General features: G+C 46.0%; 1 protein-coding gene across 1 annotated transcript in view; it reads right to left on the bottom strand.

Moving 5' to 3' along the window:
• Nucleotides 1–15,846, bottom strand: part of ULK1 (unc-51 like autophagy activating kinase 1) — a 115,157-nt gene that overhangs the window by 67,426 nt on the left and 31,885 nt on the right. The window contains exons 6-7 of the mRNA XM_083476420.1: nucleotides 8,889–9,062; nucleotides 8,321–8,394 (exon numbers count right to left, since the gene is read on the bottom strand). Of these exons, the coding sequence (XP_083332546.1) occupies nucleotides 8,321–8,394; nucleotides 8,889–9,062 (248 nt within the window). The remainder of the gene's footprint in view (nucleotides 1–8,320; nucleotides 8,395–8,888; nucleotides 9,063–15,846) is intronic.

Genomic DNA, 15,846 nt, shown 5'->3' on the forward strand with positions numbered 1-15,846 from the left:
CAGGAATTCCACCTCCTTGGTATGGAACCGACACTTCTCCAGTTTGACCCACAGCCTGTTGGCTTGCAGTCTGCTCAACACTTCTCTGACGTCTCTCACATGTTGCTCCTCATTCTCAGAATACACCAACACATCATCTAGAAAGGCAACGCAATTCTTGTAGAGCAAAGGGCCCAGCACGTGGTTCATAAAAGATTGAAAACACGCGGAGCCTGCTTGTAATCCAAATGGCATAACGAGGTATTCAAACGCCCCCAAAGGGGTAAACATGGTGGTTTTCCATTCATCCCCTTTCCTTATGCGTATCAGGTTGTACGCCCCCCTTAGATCCAGCTTTGTGAAAATCTTTCCCTTCCTCACCCTGGTCAAAATATCATCAATTCTGGGCATAGGGAACGCCACCGGTTCAGTCACTGCATTCAGCCGCCTAAAATCACATACAAGTCTCGGCTTGTCCGCATTTTTTTTGTCCACAAAGAACACTGGGCTCCCCCCTGCTGCTTTGGACTCTCTGATGAAGCCTCTCTTCAGGTTCTTGTCAATGAACCCTCGCAACTCCTGCATTTCCCTGTCTGACATGGCATACAACTTGCCCACGGGAAGCTGTGCTCCTGGGAGTAAATTGATCTGACAATCAAAGGGTCTATGAGGTGGTAGTTGGTCAGCTTCCTTCTCGCTGAACACGTCGCTGAGATCTGCATACTGTGGTGGTACCTTCACCTTCCCCATTACTTCAGTCCCTGCTAGGGTGGCTTGGGCCCCTGCTGAACCCTTCTCCCCTTTGCAGTGTTCTAGGCAATGTGCTGAACCAAAGGACACCACTCTTTGATGCCAGCCAACCAGCGGATCATGTAGAGCTAGCCAGCTCATTCCCAAAATAATGGGAGCGCCTCCCAGGGTGGCCACATTAAACGCTATCAGTTCTGTGTGCCTTGCCACCCTCATTATCATTGGGACAGTCTGCAAGCGGACTCCTCCTCCCAACAACTCCCTGCCATCAATCGTGGTCACCTGCAGGGGGTTGCTTAAAGGGATGGTCTGTATCTGGTGTTCAGCAGCAAACTCCTTGCTCATAAAATTGCAGGAGCTGCCTGAGTCCAATAGCGCCTTTATTTTTAGGGGGTGCCCATTCTGCAGCTCTAGCGACACTTCAATCACTAGAGCAGGTCGAGGAGCTTCTGGCACGGGCACTTTCACTGCTCTTTGGCCTGGCTGCAGTGCCCCAATTGTGGCAACCAGGCGTTGGCTTTTACCTGCTCCGCTCCCCCTTCTTCTCCCCCCTCAACAGCTCCCACCATCCCTTGCCATTCCTTCCTCTGGGGGCAGACTCTGGCAAAGTGGCCTGGCTGTTGGCAGAGATAGCATTTCCGGGGGCCCTTTCCCTCCTTCTTAGCTCCCTCGCTGGTTTTTGAAAATGCGCGCGCGCGCGCTGTTCCGATTTCCATCGGCTCTGCCGGCGGGAAAGCTGGCTCAGGAATGTCTGGAATGCGGAACTCCTTCCAACGTTCCCCTCTCCCTTCCCGCCTCTCCAAGGCTCTTGCCTCCTGCCGCGCTCCTATGGTCAGCGCAGATTTGGTCAGCTGATCCATAGACTCCGCCCTGGGGCTCCGTGCCAGCTCGTCTTTCACCCCCGAAGAAAGACCTTCTTCAAATAGCATTTGAACGGGTGCCGCCGATAAATCCCAACTCAGTCTGTGAATCAGCATGGTAAACTCAGTCCAATATTCACGGACAGATCGACTTCCCTGCTTACAAGCCATTAGCTGTCTGCGCACCACCCCTTCCTCAATATCGCTGGAAAACATGATATCCATTGCACGAAAGAACTTCATTGTGTCCTTTAGTATGTCATTGTGCGTTGCCATTAGGGGTCGAACCCAGTCTCTAGCCCCTTTCTCAAGATGCCCAATTACAAAAGCAACTCGCGATTCCTCATCAGGGAACTCATCGAACTGCACATTAAGGGCATATTGCATCTCTGTCCTAAAAGCATGGTAGTCCTTGGGGTCCCCCCCAAATTTCTGCACCAATCCTGGTACCTTTCTGGGGAATTGCGTGGCTCTCCCCTTCTTGTCTGCATCCTGAGCCCTTCTCTCCTCCAACCTCGCCGTCTGCAGGGCCAGTTGAACCTCCAACGCTCGGTATCTATCTTCCAAGCTTGGACCAGCTCCAGCCCCTGCTCCTCCGGTTCCGGTTGGTTCGCTCATGATGCCTTCTCTTGCACAGGCAGCGTACAAAGACTGTCGGACTGCTGTGAGGGTTTGATTAGCTGCTTGTGCGTGAAAACGTGCTCCCTCAGAGTTTGTGCGACCCCACAAACCTCCGTGTGTGACGGAGCTCCTCAGACATGTCTGCTCTAGTCACTAGTAGAGTCCGACAGTGGCTGTCTGCGGAAGCGTTTCCAGCAAAGAAGTTCCTTAACGGAAACGCGTCTCCTGGACTCACGGCGTGACAGTTTCCTGCGAGGTGTGGGTCTCCCTATGGGAGACTCCGATACCTCCCCACTGTTCTCGCTGGAAGCCTCCCTGAGCCCTCCCTCCTGCTCGCATTCCCTCAGAGACCCACTCCTCCCCCTGCTGGTCCCTGCTTCAGCAGTTGAGTCTCTTTCATCCTGCCTGAGTCCCTCCACCACCTGATGCTCTGATGGCAGTTCCCTGACATCCGGGTTATTTGTGGGGCATAGGAATTCGTTCATTTTTTTTTCTTTTTTCAAAATATAGTCCTGCCCACCACATGGTCTGAGGGACGGTGGACCAGCCCACGGCTGAAAAGGGTTGCTGACCCCTGTTCTATTGCACACACACATAAGTCACCACACTAAGCAAAGTTCTCCCCTAAAAAACTAAAACCAATCTGCACACATGTTTGAAAAACAGCAACATCTTTTACCACCTGCCACCCAGGTGAACAAGAGAGTCAAGCCAGGACAGGTAACACCAGACTTCACAGCCTGAATGACAATCTACAACAAGCTTCCCAAGAATATGGCCTACTACAAAGGAGAGTGTGAGGACAGCTTCCAGGGATGGCGGAGAAAGCTCCCCAAAGTCTGGCAACCACCCCTAGGCCTTGGCAGTGAAAAACCCACAGTCAGCTCCCTGCTTTAGGGCTGCACCAGATGAGGGCAAACAGACCAGTCTGCATAAACCTAGACTTGTCCTGATCACACAGAGTAACAGGGGGGGGGATGGGGCCCAATATTTATTACAGAACTCCCCACCTCCCCCTGAATAATCTCTTTGCAATTCCTCCCATGCATATTCCCCACTTCAAACAAGATCCAAGCAAATTTGGCTGTGAGAAAGAGTGGAACAAAAGCTGCAGTGGGTTTTTTTTCTAAGTGTGGGTGGGTGGGTGGTATCCTTCCTTATAGAGTCTGGATGTATCCCTCTGGATACATAAGCTTCAGGATGTGAACGCGGCAAACCCGGAAGTATTTTTCCAGGTTTCACCCCGCACGCATGTGCAGAAGCGGTCCTCCGGTTGCGAATTCCTTGGGATGCGGCCGGACCTCCAGAATGGATCCTGTTCGCAACCGGAGGTGCCACTGTATTTCTTACACTTTTATTCCACCCTTGTCCCAAGGAGCTCCAAGAAGTCCACCATTTCATTTCCACCATAAGCCAGTGCTTCCATTTCCAACATTTCTGCAATTGACACTAATCTAGGTTGGGGAACCTGTGGGCACATCTGCATAGGACTTCAACCCTCATTGGCCAACAATCAAGGCAAATGGGAACTAAGGCCCAGAAACATCAGGAGGGCCATAGGAAAACAATAGCAAGCTCAGTAGCCTGCAACACAATAAAATGGACAGAAACAGTTTTCTTAAAAGCAATCAGATATTGCCTGCATGCCAACGCTTTCCTTCTGGGAAAGCCTGCAGAAATAAAAAGTTTTTAGCATTAGACGAAATGTGTATGATGTTGGAGCCTATCTAACCCTTTGTTTTACACAGCACATCTAGTTTGGTCATCAGCCAGGAGCCCTTCAGCCATTCTCTCCCTCTCTCCCTCCCTTAGCTTTGCATCCCTCATAGTGCCAATTTATCTTCAAAGCCATGCTCGGAGTTCCTTGGAAGAAGACTGAGATGTTTAAATGCCTTAAAGAAGAGACTTGGGAGTTTGCTGCCTCCACCTGCAATGCAAAGTGGAACACTCCATTCCAACATGGCAGCCTTTTACCATGTATGCTGTGATTAGGTCTTGATTCACACTGGGAGCCATGATGACAGGTCTATCCAATGCCCTCGGTGAATTAGACGTCAAAGGCAACTGCTCATTTGCCAGGTTACCTGCAGGTATCTCCTGTGTGCAGCTGTGCCGGGTTTTTATTTGCCTTATTAGAAGTTCATTGGCAGAACACTGCTGTGGGAAAGGCTAATCTGAAAACCAGATTTGATTTGATTTTTGCAGGGGGAGGGGGAGGCATTAAACACAACAAACTGGTCTAGCCCAGCCGACACCACCTAAAGTAGTCCAGTATTGTCTGCTCATGCTGGCAGCATCTCTCTAGGGTTTAAGACAGGGAGTCTCTCCCATCATCTACTACCTGATCCTATAAAAGCAAGCAAGCAAAAACTTGGGAGATGGTAAGAAGTGAACCTGGGATCTTTTGCACAAGAAACAGGAGTTGCACCACTGAACTATGGTCTCTTATTAGCTGGAACAGAGGGACAAGAGTTGCGTGGGAAGATTGTGAACTGTTTTCTTTTCAACCGCCACATGAAACTAAAGCACACACGTAAAGAGTCGCCATGACTCGATTCCCGTTATTCTTTATTTGGGTTGTGCACCAAGCTGCTATTGCATGTTTGCTAACCTCATACAAACAAGCCATTGGCTGCATCCCCTAAGCCTGGTCCTTCGCCAGGACTTCCTCCCCCTGCTGATCTTTGCAATCTTAGCAAACACTCTGCAGGCAACCTAGTCATAACAACAAAGAGGCCAGAGAGAAGAATTAGATGCCATCAAAGGCTATCCTTTGAAAATGAGGCCTTGGCAGAAGCAGCAGCAACAGACCTCAAGGAACTTCTCCCTTTCTGAGGCAGTGCATAATGGAACAAGAATTCATCTCTCCCCAGGGCTGAGCTAAAGATCACACCACAGGGTAGCAAGCTAGGCATGGATATGTGGGGGCGGGGGGGGGGGTAAAGTTAGCATTTTGTTAGCACGTCTTTAGCAGTTACACATGAGGACAAACTTGAAGTTTTGAGAATGTGTTCATCATACACAGAGGCTGGATTTACACACACATCATGCACATATATGATGCTCAGTGTGTTTGTAATTTTATTAATGTACACCTGGTGATTTGCAGCTTGATGTGCAAATTGGATTTATGAAAAAGCAGGTCCAGGTTCGGATGTCATGACCAAGCCATGGTTTGAGTCACTCACATTCTTCCTCACTTCCAGGTCCACCGTAACCACGGCTTGTCATTATGTCCGATTCACACAAACCATGAGCGCTGCAAACCAAGTCAGAACTGGACACCACTGTTTAGTTTGCCCGATTCATATACACAGAGAAATCAACTGTAGCTCTTGTGAGCCAGGAAAAGAAAAAGGAGGGAGATGGGAGAGTGGAAGGAGGAAGGAGGAAGCATTCAAGACCAAGGCATAGTCCAAACAAACCAAGTCATGATAAGTCCATGGCACCTGATGTAGGCTATTCACACATGCAATTCATCACTTCACTGCCAACTGAAACACAAGAACTTGTGAACCATGTCACAGTAACTGTAAAGCTGGGACTGTCAAGTGCACTTTCAGAAGTAGACCAGGCTTGCTGTTACTTAACATGTAAAGGTCCTAAGGCAGACTCTTCAGGTGGGAATCAAGTGCCCAACATCCATACACAAACTGTCTTTTCCAACATAAGCTTGGTAGCCAATCTCATGGCAATGAGGAAAGATTCCACCCCACCCCACCCCACCCCGCAAATTCATCCTGTTCAAACCAGACAAGTCTCTCTCTTTCCTCTTCTTTCCATTAGAAGATGCAGCACTATTACTGTGGAACAGGATTATATATTAATGACAGGAGATAGAACTGGAGGCATTACCAAATGGATGCTCTATTTCTGTCTCATAGCAAAACACTACCATCAAATGGAAAGTAAAGAGAGCAAGGAGACAGACTTATTGTGATTGCTTTCAATCTCAGACTTCATTGCCTGTTCTCCTAGACTGCTATTTTTTATTTATTATTTTGCAAAGAATCCAGCTGAGTCCCAAAGGAGAGGGGGCAGTTTTACAAAAATCAAAACTTCCGTCTCCAGCTGAAAACATGGCAGGGTCCAGAGTAGAGAGGGGGAGCTCCTTCATGAGTGAATCAGAAGGAATGCTTTTAGTCAGAAAGTGATTCCCTTTCAGATCGTCTCACCCCAAATCAACTTCAAATGGGGCCCAGCAGAAAAGCCCCTAAACCTATTTGTCCGTAAAGTGGTAGGCTCTCTCTACTCTGGAGGGGCTGTTGTGCCTGCAGATTTCAATCACTCCTGTCCTCTCCTGAGTACTAAGAGGCAAGCATGGCTTCTTTGTTAGCTAGGACTACAGAATGCTTTCCTATCAAGAATATACTTCCTTTAACATAAGCTTTCTTATTTTACACCAAGTATATAAAAGGTAAAGGGACCCCTGACCATTAGGTCCAGTCGTGACAGACTCTGGGGTTACGGTGCTCATCTCGCTTTATTGGCCGAGGGAGCCGGCGTACAGCATGACCAAGCCATGAACCAGAGCAGCGCACAGAAACACCGTTTACCTTCCCGCAGGAGCGGTACCTATTTATCTACTTGCGCTTTGACGTGCTTTCGAACTGCTAGGTTCGCAGGAGGAGGGACTGAGCAATGGGAGCTCACCCCGTCACGGGGATTCGAACCGCCGACCTTCTGATCGACAAGTCCTAGGCTCTGTGGTTTAACCCACAGCGCCACCCGCGTCCCTACCAAGTATATATTTTATACTTATTTTATACCTTTCAATTAAAGGTGTGCTCCAAGCAAGGATTCATTTAACTGAAGTTAATTTCTGCTGCTGCATATAAACCCTAAAAGCAGGAAGAAAAACCCTTTCACAAATACAAAGCACTGTCTGAAGGCACACTATACTGTAATATTGCTGAAGCTAAACAGGCCTGCATCTGGTGCCTAGATGGGAGACGCCCCCCCCCCCGAAATCGGTTCATGTCACCTTGAGTTCCACAACAAAAGAGAGGCAGGTCTAGGTAAATAAATACAATCGTCGCCCAACTGATAATTTCAGAGCCAAGCTTCATCATGGAGTACAGGCCCTGGAGCTGAGCCCTGGCTAAGCTAACCTCTGAATGAGACTACTCTATGGCTTTTTGCCTGCACTACAGCAGAAAACACAATAGGCCAGAGCAACAGAAGACCACCTGTGTTCACACAAAGCAGCAGCAACAATGAAGATTGGTTTATGACCCCGAACAGCATCCCTTTGCATAGTAAGTTATGGGGAGATACATCGTTTGCAATCAGGATTCTAAAATCAATACATCAATCCACACTCAACTGGCACAGACCGCAGGCCCAGAGCCAGCTATCAGTTCAGTTGAGCATTGGCGGAGGGCCAAAGGAGTGTGCAAAGGCCCCTCACCAACACGACCCACTTTTGAATGGGAGCTGCCCAGAGAGTGCAGAATTCTTACAGTAAATATCAATCACTCACACATGCACAGTTCATCACACTCAATGAGGGCAAAGAATCACAGGGTGGAACAGGGCAATGCAGAGCAGCACAGGTTAGATTCTCAGTGGCTTCCATTAAGTTCTATGGTACAAAGCACAGGCAAGACTGGGGAGGGGAGTCCTGGGTTCAATCCCTGGGAGAGAGATGGGGAAGATTCTTGTCTGAAACTCTAGAGAACCATTGCCACCTACACAACAGTGCGGCAGATGGCCAAGTGGTCAGACCCTATGTCCTACCTCCTCGCGATCCCACAAAATGGGAGATTGCCAGAAGCAAAGTAACAGAGAGACACCACACCTTTAACGGGGAGCTGTAATACAAGAACTGTTCTTTGCCCCGCTCATCACCACTGTGGTGGTTTGACAGGAAAATGCAGGGTTGATTTGTTTTAATCAGGCATTTAAAGGCACATGGCAGCAGAGATACAAAACAGGACATGGCAGGGAACATCATACAGCAGGAAGTGAGAGGAGACACAATTGGAACAGAGCCTTACATTCACGTTCAATAAGCTTCATTAACGGATGGTTGTTTTTAACTCCCCACATTCCGCAGTGATAAAGAATAGTTCCTACTGCGGGCAAAATGATAACCAGAATGGACTTACCATGTACATGGGGGAGCCACAGAGAGTCGCAGCCATCATATTGCTCTGCAGGTATCGTGCAAATCCAAAATCAGCTACACGCAGAACCAAAACAAGCCAAAAAGAAAGGGAAAAAGAGCAAGGTTAAAATAAATGACAGCTCACAAACACAGTACACGTACGTGAGTGACCACCACTTGGTGACGACAAAGGCGCACTTGCATGTGCCAAAACAATTGTCGTTGAGCGCAGACAATAGTTTTTGTACCACCCCAAAACACAGAATATATTTTAACAGAGGAAATAGTTGCACTCAGCTGTCAAACACACTTACTATAGAGTAAGCTGAATACTTCTGTGTAAATTCACACAGAACTGCAATATAACAATCCACTGAGTGAAGCGGACAAAAATAAATAAAAATGCATGACTTTTTTTACTTTTTAAAAAAAGCTAATTACTTGGCCTGGTTTGGAATTCCAGTTGTAATATTTGGAAAACCAGTTTCAACTACAATATCTGTTACACATTACCAGCAAACATTTTTAATTTTTTTTAAAGAAATCAATGGACAGCTCCAGGGGCTTACCAATCTTAATGCGAATGTTATTGGGGTTCGATTTTTTGCCCCCCACAAAAGAAAGGAGGATGTTTTGAGGTTTCAGATCCCGGTGGATTATCCCTTTGCTGTGTAGCACCTTCATGGCGCCGGCAATTTGCTGCAGAAAGAGTCTGATCGTATCTTCGCTGAGGGTCCTCATACCTAGAGAGGGCGAAAGGTGGGGGGAGATTAATAGCTGCAAAACCAGCTATTATAGTAACTGATAACCATCTATGATAAGGAGCGAATATCACCCATAAATATCTAGCGTTGCAAGGAATACATACGAGGCACAAGGGCCAATAGGGATAAGCATGGTACAATTTATTTAAAATTGTTGCTTCTCCCAAAGTCAATGCAATTTACAAAAGCCATTGCGGCATAATACAGTGGTGCCCCCAAAACGAATGCCTCGCAAGACGGAAAACTCGCTAGACGAAAGAGTTTTCCGTTTTGGAGGTGCTTCGCAAAACGAATTTCCTATGGGCTTGCTTCGCAAGACGTCTTGCGAGTTCCTGCGGGTTTTTTCCCTCCCCCCCTTTTTCTAAGCCGCTAAGCCGCTTATCAGCTGATCCGATAAGCCGATAAAAGCCGCTAATAGTGCTAATCTGTCAATGGGCTTGCTTCGCAAGACGAAAAAACCGCTAGACGAAGAGAATCACAGAACGGATTCTTTTCGTCTTGAGAGGCACCACTGTATCATAGCCCCCTCCCAAACAGCAGTAGCAATAAAAACACATAAGTTTCCATATTATGTCCCCCCCATCCCCAAAAAAGGCTCAGAGTTCAGAAGAGTGAACACTTCTATCCCTTCATTTTATCCTTACAACAACCCTGAAAAGTAGGCTTAAGGTGGAGATTAGCCCATGCTTCATGACTGAGTAAAGATTTGGACCGGGGTCTCCTAGTCACCATCCAACACTCCTGCCACCTCGGCTCCATAATGAACATTTACATTATTATTTTTGTAACTGTCTTAAATGCAGGTGACAAATCAACTACGAATCTGTTATCATTTGGTCAGTCCTAGCCTGTGAGCCGCAAGTTCAGGTCAAGTGACAGAAGTGAGCAGAGCCCCGTTTCCCAAAGCCCTCGGGGAAATGGGCACGAGTTACGAGACATGACGCGTTAGAAAATACCTCAAGAGCTATTAAAGAGCTGTGTGCGTGTGTGTGCACGCCATGCTTTTGCTGCGTTTACCTCAGAGCAGCTGAGCGAGATGAGGCTCACACACACACATAATACATCATGGGGGATTTAGCCACTTCCTCGGACACAAGTCACCCTCTCGCCATCCCCTCAGGCGGACGGTAGACAACGTTCCCTCTTGCACTCAGTAAAAGTCAAATTAACCAACGATTTGTAAACTTTACAGATTGTAAAGTTTACAGATTATCTGAAAAGCATATGTGATGAACAGACAACGCTAGTAGGATTTAAAGAGGCTTTGTGAGAGTAAAAGATGTATTGTAAAAAAGAAGTAGATCTGAAAAGGATATATTAAATGGCAATATAATATTAGAAAATGCATCAAAATAGAAAATATGGATGATTGGTGGAAAAGCTAGTGGAAGACCAAAAAGTTGAAATTTGTGAATATTGTTAGGGATGGCAAATTTGTAAAAGGAAAATTTAATAAAAATTATTATTATTAATAATAATAAATTAACCAACGATTTGCCTTATTTTCACACCATTCAAGATGTGATCCCCGAGGGAGACACCTTACTCAGCCTAATGGCCGGCCTGCCGCCTAATAACTCGGTTCTCTAGGACTCCTAAGAGGATTTAGTTTTCTTTGCTTTAACGCAGGTGTAGGCATCCTAAGGCCCGGATCCGGCCTAACTGCCTTCTCAATGTGGCCCACGGATGGTCCGGGAATCAGCGTGTTTTTAATGTGTGCTTTTATTTAAAACAAATCTGTGGGTTATTTGTGGGGCGTAGGATTCATAGCTGTCAACTTTTCCCTTTTCTTGAGAGGAATCCTATTCGGAATAAGGGAATTTCCCTTTAGAAAAGGGAAAAGTTGACAGCTATGCATAGGAATTCGTTCTCCGCCCCCCCCCCCGCCAAATATAGCCCGGCCCCACCACATGGTCTGAGGGATGGCTGAAAAAGGTGGCTCACCCCTGTTTTAATGTACTCCTTAGGGCTGACTTTTGGAGGCAAAGGCCTCATAAAGCGGCATAAAATACAGTAAGCACAATACAATAATCCAGAACAGGATTGAGTGGGTCACACACACACACACACACACACACACACAAGCACCAATGTCTCTGGACTGCAATGCCCATCATCCCCGACTCCCAGCCAAGCTGGCAGGGGCTGATGGGAGTCGGAGTCCAACAACATATGGAGGGCTACCGGGTTCATCATGGCGACTTGCCATTTTGGCTACTACATTTTGCTGGAGGCAGAACTCCTCTCAATACCACTTGCTGGGAGCTGCAGATGGACTTTGGTTCTGCTTTTGGACTTCCCATCACACAAACAAACACACGTCCCACTGGGTAAAACACACAGGACTAGGCCCTTTTGCTGAGGAAATTGGGATATATATATATATATATTACACACAGAGAGAGAGAGAGAGAGAGAGAGAGAGAGAGAGAGAGAGGTTTTAAACACGGGAGGAGGAAGGGGAGCGGGCAGAGGCCATCCAAAACCAAGCTTAGTCAGTAGCATATCACCAACCCCTTCACCTGTTCACAGAGCCAATGCCAGCCCTGGGTGCTTCTTGCAAGGGCTTGCCAAGGCATTCAATGCCAAGGCATGCTGACTAATGCCGTGACAACGTTTTGGCAAGAAGCAAACCCTTCTCCTCTTCCGCCACGTGGAGGGACAAGCTGAGCTCATCCTCAACATTTGGGTCAGGGAGTAAACACACAGGTGCCTGGGCTGGGGGGGGGGCAGCACAATTCAAAACCTGCCATTGCCTTGCAGTTGAGGGATAAAGGGAGTCCAGAACAGGAGTGGAATCTAGGAATCGGGGCAAAGTTACAAGCGCCGAATTGCTGCCATTTCAAGGACGGAGGGCCTGAAGAACAGGCTCAATGCCGGATTACCAAACAGGCAGAGTAGGCATCGGACAATGGGCCCCACACCTTTTAGGGGCCCTGCGAAATCAGTTCAAAATAATCAATTTGAACTTGAGAGAAAATTACAATCAAGCTTTCTTAGCTCAACTTGCTCCTCCTGTTTTCTCCCTGCCCAATAAATCCAGAGGCAAAACGGTTGCTGGGCACCAAGGTTACATACACTGCAGCAATGCCATCCCACATTTGCAGTTGTTTTGCAGCATGCTTGCTCAAAATCTGGTCCTCACTGCACTGTGTTGGTGTCATTGTAAAACAAAACGAAACACGTTTCTAGTCCTCGTTGATTCAGAAAAGGCTTCAAAACAGGTAGAGAGCAAACATTATGGAGAGAAAGCTGGGAAATGAAGATGAAGGATTCTATGTGGCAGAGCTATTGGCAAATTTGGGGAAGTGGAAGGAAGCTTCAGTGTGGCTCACAGCTTTCCAGCTCATTCCTATTTTTCCTGCCTTCTAATAACATCAAGGAGTGTCTGTTCTATTTCTTATACACAAGTATGTAATGTTCTTATCATTCCCAGCTGATCTATCTTTTTTACAGATTGAGGTGTTGGAATTGCAGACCCTCCAAGTGTCCCTATTTTCCAGGGACAATCCCGGATTTACAGAAGCCGCCCCGGTTTCTGATTTTATCCCAGAACGTGCCACTTTACCTTAGGACGTCCCTATTTTCAGCAGAGAAATGTTGGAGGGTATTGAGGCAGTCCTGTATAGGGAAGGTTTTTTAATGTTTAATTATGTTTTTATATATGTTGGAGGGCACCCAGAGTAGCTGGGGCAACCCAGTCAGATGGGTGGGGAAGAAGAAGGAGGAGGAGGGGACCTCCCTAATTTCATCAGAGAAATGTTGTAGGTTATGGAATTGAACAATTTCAGACTTACTGTTCTTCCACAAAAAGCACTCCCTCTCCCTGGCCTAAACTATTCCTCATATGCTCCAAGGCAGCCCTGTTTAGGGAGGTTTGATGTTTTATTGTCTTTTTAATATTCTGTTGAGAGCAGCCCAGAGTGGCTGGGGAAACCCAGCCAGATGGACGGCGTATAAATAATAATTTCTTATTATTGCTATTGTTATAACCTTTTTATTGTAATTTTAATTAAATTTTCAAATTATACGTTTCAAAATGAACATTTTGCACAATGCCATATATCCATTGACTTCCCTTCTTTTCCTTCTATGGTTCAATTTACTTATCATTCCTGCATATTTTACCATTCTCATATGCTAACTTTCTAACTGCAGGCTTTAAAAATGTTCAAAGAGGTGGCATCCCAGCCCCTAACATTGGTATTGTGAATGCAGTCCTTTGTACCTTGTTCTATCACACTCAGCCTCAGGGAACACAATCTGGATGGTAGTAGCTGTCATTTTAAATGCCACACCGAAGAAGCGTAGCTAATCTTTAAAAGGTCTCTGTTGTTAAGAAGAAGAAGAAAGTTTTCTAAGAACAGAACCAATTATTCAGATTGGCTGGCTCCTGCTCTAGGAAACATAACTCCATTAAGACCAAAGATTAGCTACCAACTAATGGAGAAAGTGAGGGGGCAGACAAAAGAGCATTACAAAACAGTAAGCAAATTAGGAACCACTTTTAAAAAAACAATTGTCAAAATTCCTCTATCAGTGACATTTTTCAAAAATCTTGCAGAATGGTGTCCCTGTGACTATGTCCATGAATAAAACACATAAAATATGGTACTCGGCTGAACAACTGTCTTTTGAAAAACCACAGCTTCCCAGTCCCCCATCTTTTCTTTTTAAATTTAAAGGAAGTTTCTAGTCCTGTTGGTGTAAGGATAAACTTGAAAGAGAAGTCTAAAGGTGGAGATTTCAGAACCCAGAGAGAAAGCCAAAATAAGAATTCCAACCTTCAAAGGGAGGCATTTCCCCCCTCCCCCTATTGACAAGCAAAAGCTGAATAATGTAAGCAAATTTACATAATTTATCCAGGTCACTGTATTTGGGCATTCTTGGTACAAAGATCTGGGGCCAGATGTAGCGTGCCAGAGTAACCAGGTGAAACAGGAAGCAAAATAACTACACCATCAAGTGGCAGCAAATAATCACCTTGCAGAAGCTAACCCTCCCATTTCCACAGATGGGAATGGGAACATTAAGACCCCTATTCTCACCCGCAAGGATCATTACCCAAGGTCCTTCCTTCACCCCCACTGGACGCTCAATTCTGTCTGTTGCTGTCATTTACTGGGGGGACCAGCAATAACTCAACAGCTACAGTGTGGGAAGAGGCAGGTTGCGCACTGCTAGGTGCCTTAGTGTTCACATATAGGAGTTTAGATGCATGCATGCTCGAGGTAAGAGCATAGACCATGGGTAGGCAAACTAAAGCCTGGGGGCCGGATGTGGCCCAATCACCTTCTAAATCCGGCCTGCGGACAGTCCAGGAATCAGCGTGTTTTTACATGAGTAGAATGTGTGCTTTTATTTAAAATGCATCTCTGGGTTATTTGTGGGGTCTGCCTGATGTTTTTACATGAGTAGAATGTGTGCTTTTATTTAAAATGCATCTCTGGGTTATTTGTGGGCCATAGGAATTCGTTCATTTTTAAATATATATATATATAGTCCGGCCTCCCACAAGGTCTGAGGACAGTGGCCAGCCCCCTGCTGAAAAAGTTTGTTGACCCCTGGCATGGACTCAATGTAGTAGGCGCCCAACCAACCAGATCTACTCACTTTAAAAGAGGAATAGGCAAATTTGTGGAGAAGAAGGAAGTCAATAGTTAATTCACTTTGCAGGACCTCTATACATCTTGTCTGGGACTCGTGTAATCCCATTCTGATATTTGAAATCGTAGACACAATTCAGTCCCTAGCTAAAGAGGCTTCCTCTACTTAACCTGAGCTTTGGAAACTTGCCTGACTGATGTCCATAGGTAGTAGATATCTGAAGAAGTGTGCATGCACACGAAAGCTCATACCAAGAACTAACTTAGTTGGTCTTTAAGGTGCTACTGGAAGGAATTTTTTATTTTGATGTCCATAGGGAAAGCATTCCAAAGTTTGGGCACCACCACCAGAGAGACCCTGTATTTGCAGTGGGGACATGCCAGATTGCAAGGCATCTGAGACTAATATTCTTATGGTTTGTGCAGATCTATATAGAAGGCCCTGTCTGACAGGTGTTGTTCCCTTTGTTTGTTTTTTTGCCACAGCTGAGACATTTTGGAGCATAATGGCCCGATCTTAAAAGTAATAATTTTATCTATATTTTTAAAAGCCACGTGGTATGCACACTTCTGCTGTCAAGACTCCTCTGCATTCCGGCTGCTAAAAGCCAAATAAATGATCTGAACTCATCATTCATAAAACATTTACAACGCTAGCTCCGGAGGGGAAATAAGAATCCAGTTTTTTTAATATTTCCGTTCCAGCAGCTCAACATGAAAGAGGTTTAAGCGGCCATGATCAGTGGGGCTGGGATAGGAGAATTCATCTTTTTTTCCCCTTGCTCATGAACCAACTTAGCACCAAATTAACAAAAAGGAGGATGACAGCCTTGATTAATATTGTTTTGTTTAAACATGGCCGAAAAAAACATTCTGAGAGATGATTAAACATGGAGAGACAGCTTTAATCTTTTAAGTTAGCACGGGAGACTAAAGGCTTTTAAAAAGGAAGAGTGTTTAGCCGCAGGAGGAAGAAGTGAAGGGAAACACATTCTAAATTCACTGTGCATTCAGAAGAGTGGCTACTTTAAAATCCAGAAATATAGAAGGCTGTCTCCATTTGGAAGACATCACAAACATTTGCAGATCTGGAGTTAGCGTGTGTTTTTAAACTTTTACTGCTAAAGGAAGACTTACTGGGATGAAGGAGAACAGCA

The sequence above is a fragment of the Podarcis liolepis genome (genome assembly GCF_965112155.1).
Source record: "Podarcis liolepis genome assembly, chromosome: 15".
Lineage (NCBI taxonomy): Eukaryota > Metazoa > Chordata > Lepidosauria > Squamata > Lacertidae > Podarcis > Podarcis liolepis.